This window comes from Zea mays, chromosome 5 (genome assembly GCF_902167145.1).
Source record: "Zea mays cultivar B73 chromosome 5, Zm-B73-REFERENCE-NAM-5.0, whole genome shotgun sequence".
Lineage (NCBI taxonomy): Eukaryota > Viridiplantae > Streptophyta > Magnoliopsida > Poales > Poaceae > Zea > Zea mays.
In genome coordinates, this window is record NC_050100.1 from 57,901,355 (window position 1) to 57,910,645 (window position 9,291).

At 50.5% G+C, this 9,291-nt stretch overlaps 1 protein-coding gene across 1 annotated transcript; it reads left to right on the forward strand.

The window, feature by feature from the left end:
• Positions 1–379: 379 nt before the first annotated feature.
• On the forward strand, positions 380–2,077 carry LOC100274557 (uncharacterized). The gene is made up of 2 exons (NM_001148912.1): positions 380–1,190; positions 1,268–2,077. Exons 1-2 carry the CDS (start codon positions 1,000–1,002, stop codon positions 1,986–1,988), a joined length of 912 nt encoding a protein of 303 aa, NP_001142384.1. The 5' UTR covers positions 380–999; the 3' UTR covers positions 1,989–2,077.
• Positions 2,078–9,291: the final 7,214 nt, after the last annotated feature.

The window sequence follows — 9,291 nt, forward strand, 5'->3', positions numbered from 1 at the left end:
TTTGGCAAAATATAACGCATTTGCAGTGAAAGGCTGAGCGGCCGGTGAAAGGCTGGGATGTGGAGTTGAGCGGCGGTGCTTTTGTCCAGGGGCAAAGGCGTCCCATCAAAGTTTTACAGGACACGAAAACAAGGTGAAGTTGCTAATAACCCCCTAAATGGCATTTTGTCTGTTAGTGTTTGAGAATGGCGTATTAACGAAACGCGTTTACATAATGGCATTTGGGCGAATTCTAAGTTTCGTAATGGCAAAAATCCAATTTTCTCGGGGAAAAATATGCAATTTTCTCGCCGGAGGTTGGGAACATCGGCACTTCCGGTGGCGACGTCACCTGAAGACACACACTGCATCCGTTCCACTGGAAGGCAATGAGTGCAATGGTTGAGACGCATCCTCCAACTCCAACCGCCGCTGCCGACGTGGTCTCCATCCTCCGCGGAGCTGACCCCGCCCGCCTCCTCGCCACTTCCGGCATCGCCCCGACGCCCGAGCTGCTCCAGCACCTCCGCCCCGCGCTCCCGACCCTCCCGGACTCCGCGATTCCGGCCCTCGCCCGCTGGGCCGGCGCCGCCACCGCCGTCTCCCTCCTCGCCTCCCGCCGCCTCTTCGCCGCCGCCTGGCGCTTCCTCCTGTTCCAGCCCGCCGCCGCCTCCCCGCCGCCCCCGCTCGCCGCGTTCGCACCGCTCCTTCGCCGCTACGCTCGCATCGGCCGCACCGACTCCGCGGTCCGCACGTTCCGGTTTCTCCAACGCCACCCGGGCCGCTACGCCGTCGAAAGCGATGTCACGCCGTCTGCCGAGGCGCTCTCCCCGTTGATCCTGACCATCGACGCGCTTTGCAAGGAGGGCCACCCTCGCGCCGCCGCGCTGCTCGTCGCGCAGATCCGGCGCGAGGACGACGGGTGGGCGCCCGACGTGCGGATCTACAACATCCTGCTCAACGGGTGGTCCCGCGCGCGCCGACTCGACAAGGCGGAGAAGCTCTGGGCGGCGATGCGCGATGAAGGCGTGCGGCCGACGGTGGTCACCTACGGGACCTTCATCGACGCGCACTGCGTCATGCGCAGGCCTGACCACGCGATGGCGCTCCTTGACCAGATGCGGGAGGAGGGTATCGAGGCCAATCTGCTCACCTGCAACCCCATCGTTTATGCGCTTGCACATGCAGGCCGTTTCGGGGACGCACACAAGGTGCTCGAAAAATTTCCCCTCTATGGCGTGGCTCCGAATATCTCGACATTCAACTCCCTCGTCTTCGGATACTGCAGGCACGGAGACCTTGCTGGGGCTAGTCGAGTGCTCAAGGCCATGCTGGGGCGGGGCATTTCACCAACTGCAAGGACATACAACTATTTTTTCACGGTCTTTGCCAGGAATCTTAGCATCGATCTGGGAATGAACCTCTACGTGAAGATGGTCAGCAATGGCTACGCGCCAGACCGGCTCACTTACCACCTTCTGATCAAGATGTTGTGTGAGGCGAACCGGCTTGAATTAACGCTGCAGATGCTTCAGGAGATGAGAAACAGTGGTTTTGAGCCAGATCTTGCAACCAGCACCATGCTGATACATTTGCTTTGCCGACGCCATCAGTTTGAGGAGGCTTTTGCGGAGTTCGAGCAGATGTTTGAGAGAGGGATGGTGCCCCAGTATATCACGTACCGGATGCTTATGAGAGAGCTAAAGCGGCTTGGTCTAGTCAAACTGGTACAGAAGTTGGCAGATCTAATGCGCTCAGTTCCACATTCCACAAAGTTACCTGGCGGTTACAGGGATAAGGAAGGAGATGATGCTATAGAGAAGAAGAAATCAATATTACTGAAAGCCCAGGCCGTTTCAGACGTTCTGAAGGATTGCAAGGATCCCAAGAAACTGCGCGAGCTCAGAGATCCTGAAGAAACTGACGTCCAAATTGCAGACAGGATTGTAGCCAACATTAGGAGAAGAGTATACGGAGACATCTCAAGGATAGTGCCATCTGTTTCTTGAAACATTGATTTGCATTGTGTAGATGTATCGATATTAATTGCGTGACTATGGTTTATCAGCCAGTTGAATTATTCATAGTGAGTTTTCAGATGTTCTGCTCTGCTTTCTCTGACACTCAAATCATCAAATGATTCAACGTCGCCCTCCCTTTCCTCACCCTGGCGCAGTTGGCAGTTACCATGGTGTGTTCCTAAGTTAGCTGATGTCTCTCCAGTTGCACAGGAGAAGGGGCTGGATCGACGAAAATTTGTAAGCTTTGCAAGAACTCATGCGTCATTGCAACACATAGTGGAAACAATCTCTAGGACACTAATAATGCATGCTTATGGACGAACCCGGAGAGGCAGTTTACGCTTCTGTCCAATTTGATCGTATTGTAACAGTACTACAGTAGTGTTGATTCAGATGATTGTTCAGACCGACAGAGCATCGACACTAGATGAGGCAGTTGAGTACTCGAAGCCCCTCCAAATGCAAGACCATGTCTGAAATTGCACTTCCCTGCATACCTGCAACATCGACACTAGACGGTCCGCGAGAACGCTAAAAATGCATTTTACCAAACCCGTCAGTGTTAACATATGTTTTTTAGTGTTCCTGTCCGAGGCTCACACTTTGTCGCGGACGGTTCGTCGCAAGGGTCTAGACGGTCCGTGCATAGGTGAATTTCCAAAACACTTCTCCTGTCCGAAATAATCTACGGTATTTCGGACAGTCGGCTTAGAATTGATGCATATGAACTTTATGCACATGAGAAATGATCGATTAAGCAAACTAGTTAGTCCATGAGATTTGTGATAGGCATCAAACATCATTTCCCTTTCAATCTCCCCATTTTTAGTGATTGATGCCAACACAAACCAAAGCAAATACAAAGTATAGAAATGTAGCTAGTTTACATTTTCACATATGTGCATAAGTTACTTTTGAGATGAAAGCAGTTCTAAGTATGAGGGTTTTGATATAGTCAAAATTTTGGACCACATTTACACTACTTAGCTTGTTTTTGTAAATCTTTTATAAAAGTCTTTTCAAATTCTTTTGCAATTAGCCAATGGTATAAGAATATAATTTTTAAAGGCTTTTCCAAGTTTTGAAAGATTCTCCCCCCTTTTTCAAATGTTTCCCTTTGGCTAAATAAAAGCTCTTCCTGAAAAAGTTCTCCCATTAGTTATTAAGAGGGTTTTTTTGCAAATGCAATATTTCTAATTTGGAAAAAGTTTTCAGAAAATAGGGTGGTGGTGCGGTCCTTTGCTTTGACTTATTAATTTCTCCCCATTTGACATTAAGCGCCAAAAACGAAGAAATCTAGAGGCCTTTTAACAAGAAGGATATGAATGTAAATATATGAGTAGGGCAAAAGGTATATCATACTAACAAAGTTAAAGTGGAAGCCTTGCCTGTGCCTACAACTCCATTTCCCTTTCAATCTAAAACTAAGTATAGAAATACACTTGGAAGCACATTAGTCTTAGCTTTGGCACAAGAAGAATAAGAAATATGCATTTGTACCAAATGAAAGAGATATGGCATGATTAAAGGTATAAAATGAGCAATGTGTGCAAGATTTCAATCAAAGTTTCGATAATATAAGACATTTAATTCATTCCTAAGGTTGCTAAAAGTCTTTTTTATCTAGGGGCTTGGTGAAGATATCAGCTAACTGGTTATGGGTGCTAACATAAGCAATTTCGATCTCTCCGTTGTTGGTGATCTCTCAAGAAGTGATACCGGATGTCTATATGCTTTGTGCGGCTGTGTTCAACAGGATTATCCGCCTTGCGGATTGCACTCTCATTGTCACATAGGAGAGTGACTTTGCTCAATTTGTAGTCATAGTCTCTAAAAGTTTGCCTCATCCAGAGTAATTATGAACAACAGTGTCCTGCAACAATATACTCGCTTCGGTGGTAGATAGAGCTACCGAATTTTGTTTCTTTGAAGCCTAAGACACCAGGGATCTCTCCAGAAACTGATAAGTCCCTGATATACTCTTCCTATCAATTTTACATCCAGCATAATCAGCATCAGAATACCCGATTAGATCAAAGTCAGATCCCTTGGGGTACCATAGCCTAAACTTAGGAGTGTAAACTAAATATCTCATGATTCTTTTCATGGCCCGTAGGTGGATTTCCTTAGGGTCAGCTTGGAATCGTGCACACATGCACACTGAAAGCATAATATCTGGTCGTGAAGCACATAAGTAGAGTAAAGATCCTATCATCGACCGGTATACCTTTTGATCTACATATTTACCTCCAGTGTCGAGGTCGAGATGCCCATTTGTTCCCATAGGAGTCTTGATGGGCTTAGCATTCTTCATTCCAAACTTCTTGAGAATGTCTTAAGTGTACTTCGTTTGGCTGATGAAGGTGCCTTCTTGGAGTTGCTTGATTTGGAATCCAAGAAAATACTTCAACTCCCACATCATGGACATCTCAAATTGTTGTATCATAATTCTACTAAACTCTTCACAAGATGACTTGTTAGTAGACCCAAAGATAATATCATCAACATAAATTTGGCATATAAACAAGTCTTTGTCAATTGTTTTAGTGAAATGAGTATGGTCAGCTTTTCTGACTTTAAAACCATTAGTGATAAGAAAGTCTATCAGGCATTCATACCATGCTCTTGGGGCTTGTTTGAGCCCATAAAGCGTCTTCGAGAGCTTATAGACATGTGAAGGATACTCACTATCTTCGAAGCCAGGAGGTTGCTCAACATACACCTCTTCCTTGATAGGAGAATTGAGGAAAACACTTTTCACATCCATTTGATATAACTTAAAGCCATGGTACGTAGCATAGGCAAGTAATATTTGAATTGACTCAAGCCTAGCTACAGGTGCATAGGTTTCATCGAAATCCAAACCTTCGACTTGCGAATATCCTTTTGCAATAAGTTGGACTTTGTTCCTAGTCACCACACCATGCTCATCTTGTTTGTTGCGGAATACCCACTTGGTACCTACAACATTTTGGTTAGGACGTGGAACAAAATGTCACACCTCTTTCATGAAGTTGTTGAGCTCCTCTTACATGGCCACCACCCAGTCTGGATTTCTAAGTACATCCTCTATCCTGTATAGCTCAATAGAAGACACAAAGAGTAATGTTCACAAAAATGAGCAACTCGAGAGCGAGTGGTTACCCCCTTTTGAATGTCACCAAGTATGGAGTTTGCGGGGTCATCTCGTTGAATTGCTTGGTGGACTCTTGGGTGAGGTGGTCTTTGATTTTAGATCTCTTGTTCATCCTCCTTTTCTTGATCAACTTCATCTCCCCATTGGTTGATGCCTTCTTCTTGAGGTGGCTCATTGTCTTGAACTTGATCGTCTTCTTCTTGAGTTAGTTCCTGTTCTTGAGTTGGTGGAGATGCTTGTATGGAGGATGATGGTTGATCTAGTGCTTATGAAGGCTCTTCGAGTTCTTGTGGACACACATCTCCAATGGATATGTTCCTTAGCGCGATGCACAAAGCCTCTTCATCATCTAACTCATCAAGATCAACTTGCTCTATTTGAGAGCCATTAGTCTCATCAAACACAATGTCACAAGAAACTTCAAGTAATCTAGTGGACTTGTTGAAGACTCTATATGCCTTTGTGTTTGAGTCATAACCAAGTAAAAAACCTTCTATTGCTTTAGGAGCAAATTTTGAATTTCTACCTCTCTTAACAAGAATAAAGCACTTGCTCCCAAAAACTCTAAAATAAGAAACATTAGGCTTTTTACTGGTGAGGAGTTCATATGATGTTTTCTTGAGGATTCGGTGAAGATAGAGTCGATTGATGGAGTAGCAAGCGGTGTTAATTGCCTCCACCCAAAACCGATTTGATGTCATGTATTCTTCAAGCATGGTCTTTGTCATATCCATAAGAGTTCTATTCTTTCTCTCCACAACACCGTTTTGTAGAGGTGTGTAGGAAGAAGAGAACTCATGCTTGATGCCTTCCTCATCAAGAAATCCTTCAATTTGAGAGTTCTTGAACTCCGTTCATTGTCGCTTCTAATCTTCTTGATTCTCAATCCAAACTCATTTTGAGTCTATCTCAAGAATTTCTTTAAGGTTTCTTGGGTTTGTTATTTTTCCTACAAAAAGAACACCCAAGTGAAGCGAGAATAATCATCCACAATTACAAGACAATACTTACTCCCGCCGATGCTTATATAAGCAACCGGGCCGAATAAATCCATGTGGAGTAGCTCAAGTGGCCTCTCGGTCGTCATGATGTTCTTGTGTGGATGATGAGTTCTAACCTGCTTCCCTGCTTGACATGCACTACAAATTCTATCATTCTCAAAATTAACATTGGTTAGTCCTAAAATGTGTTCCCCTTTAGAAGCTTGTGAAGATTCTTCATCCCAACATGAACAAGTCGACGATGCCAGATGTCGGCGTTTCGACCCCGGGGGGTCCCTGGACCGACGAGTGAAATTGTCGCTGCGTGTCCCAGCCCAGATGGGTTGGCGCGAGATGGAACACATGGGGGGAAGAACGCGGCTCGTGTTATCCTGCGCCAAGGGGGGATGCACTTGCAGTAGGGGTTACAAGCGTTCACGAGGGAGAGAGAGCGAGCCTGCTCGTCAGCCCATGCTCCCGCGCGACCACCCTCTCGTATGAGGGCCCTGGCCCTTCCTTTTATAGATGCAAGGAGAGGGTCCAGGTGTACAATGGGGGTGTAGCAATATGCTAACGTGTTCGGCAGAGAGGAGCCAGAGCCCTATGTACATGCCAACGTGGCTGTCGGAGAGGTGCTAGAGCCCTGTGTACGCGGTGTCGTGGCCGTCAGAGGAGCGTTTGAGCCCTGTAGAAGCACAGCTGTCGGGGCTGCTGGGACCTTGCTGACGTCTCCTTGCTTCCGTAGGGGGCTGAGAACCGCCGTCGTCATGGACGCACGCGGGGAGCCATCATTACTTGTTACCGGGGCGAGCCTGGATGGGACGCCGGTCTTGTTCCCCCGTAGCTCGAGCTAGCTAGGGGTAGGGTAATGATGTATCCTCCGTGGTGCGGTCGGTCCGAGCCCAAGGTCGGGCGAGGCGGAGACTCCTCCTGAGGCCGAGGTCGGGCGAGGACGCGATTCCTCCCGAGGTCGAGGTTGAGGCCGAGCCCTGGGGTCGGGCGAGGCGGAGACCACCTTCCAAGGTCGAGGGTGAGGCCGAGCCCTGGGGTCGGGCGAGGCAGAGACCTTCCGAGGTCGAGGGTGAGGCCGAGCCCTAGGGTCGGGCGAGGCGGAGGCCACCTTCCGAGGCTGAGGGTGAGGCCGAGCCCTAGGGTCGGGCGAGGCGGAGACCTCCTCCTGAGGCCGAGGCCTAAGGTCGGGCGAGGCAGAGCTTCCTGTTGCGCCTAAGGCTAGACTTAGCTGTTGTCAGCCTTACCCTGGCGAGTGGCACAGCAGTCGGAGAGGGGCGAGCGGCGTTGTTTTCCTGTTAGGTCGGTCAGTGGAAGGGCGAAGTGACTGCGGTCACTTCGACCTTGCCGACTGAGGCGCGTGTGTCAGTATAAGGTGTCAGGCGATCCTCGCATTGAATGCGCCTGCGATGCGGTCGGTTGGTGAGGCGATTTGACCAAGGTTGCTTCACAACGAAGCCTGCCCGAGCTGGGCTTCGGGCGAGTGGAGGGCGCGCCCCTTGCTTGAGGAGGCCCTCGGGCGAGGCGTGAATTCGCCTGGACTACTGTTCCCGTCCGAGACTGGGCTCGGGCGAGGCGAGATCGCGTCCCTTGAGTATACGAAGCCTTGGCCTGAATTGCGCCCATCAGTCTTTGCAGCTTGTGCTGATGGCGATTACCAGCCGTGTTTAGGAGTGTTGGGGGTACCCCTAATTACGGTACCCGACAGTAGCCCCCGAGCCTCAAAGGGAGTGTTGGTACTCGCTTGGAGGCTTTGCCGCACTTTTTTGCGAGGGGACAGGCCCTTCTCGGTTACACTTTGTTCCGGTGGGTGCGCGCGAGCGCACCCGCCGGGTGTAGCCCCCGAGGCCTCGGAGGAGTGGTTTGACTCCTCTGAGGTCTTAATGCCTTTCGTGATGCCTCGACCGGTCTGGTTGTTCCCTCATGCGACCTGATCGTAGCCCGGGTGCATGGTCAGGTTCCGAGTTCTCAGGCTGGGTTTGTTGACGCTGTCAACGGTTTGGCCGTAGCTGGGTTTGCGAGAGCAGCCCCTGAGCCTCTGCACGGAGCGAGAGGACGATCAAGGACTGACTCGACTTTTATCATACGCCCCTTCGTCGCCTTTCCGCAAGGAGGAAGGGGGGGGGGGGAAGCGCCATGTTGCCCTCAGAGGGCGCCGAACATGGTGTCTCCAGTGAGTTGCTAACGGGTGATCCGAGTGGACGCCCGTGCCCCGTTCGATAAGGGTCGGCTAGTGGCCCAGAGGCGCGCTCCAAAAGTACCTGCAGGTGATTTGCCGGACCTGGTCCCGTTCGATAGGGTCCGAGGGCTCGATGCCTCCCTCCGATGGGATTCCGTTACAAAATCGCTCCTGCTGGTCTCGGAAATATCCTAGGGTACCTCGGGAGCGTAGCCCGAGCCTCGGCCATGTATCGGACGTACCCAGAGTCATCCCTCGCTCTGCATGCTCTGGGGCGGCTGTCGAACCCTTCCGAGGGGCTAGCCTTCGAACCCTTGATCAGTAGTGGGCGCGGAGCCCGAGTGCTCTGAGGCGGCTGTTGAACCCTTCCGAGGGGCCAGCCTTCGAACCTCTAATCAGTAATGAGCCTGAAGCCCGAGTGCTCTGAGGCGGCTGTTGAACCCTTCCGGGGGGCCAGCCTTCGAACCCCTGATCAATAGGAGGGCTCGGGGCCCGCTTCCTTCGTGGAGAAGGATCCCTTTCGAAATATCCCCTTTCCCGGTCCCTGTAGCAAGAGAGAGAAAGGGGAAGAAGAAAGGATATGAATTTAAACGGTGTGGCGCAGCTTTTTTGACGCGGTCATCATGGCAGAGGTGAAACGATGCCCGCTTTGCCTGCCAAAGGTGTCTCTTGCCCTGCCGTGGAGTTAATGCGATGGGACGGGTGGTTCGCGGGGCGGTCGTTGCGCGAGCCGTTCGAGGGACGGAACACGAGCGCGTCGTCTTCATGCCGTGGGAGAGGGCTCCCCTGCTGCTCCAGGAGGGGACGTGAGCCTGCAGACGATTTGACTGCTGCTTCCGCTCTCCTGCTGCCGCCATTACTGCCGGCCCACTTTTGGCCACATCGACCGTCGCGCCTCCTCCCACGGCTGACTGACTCGTGACCGATGTGCTCGATTGGCACTGTTGGGCCATGCGTAGGGTTGCCTCGAGTCGCGGCACTGGTTCC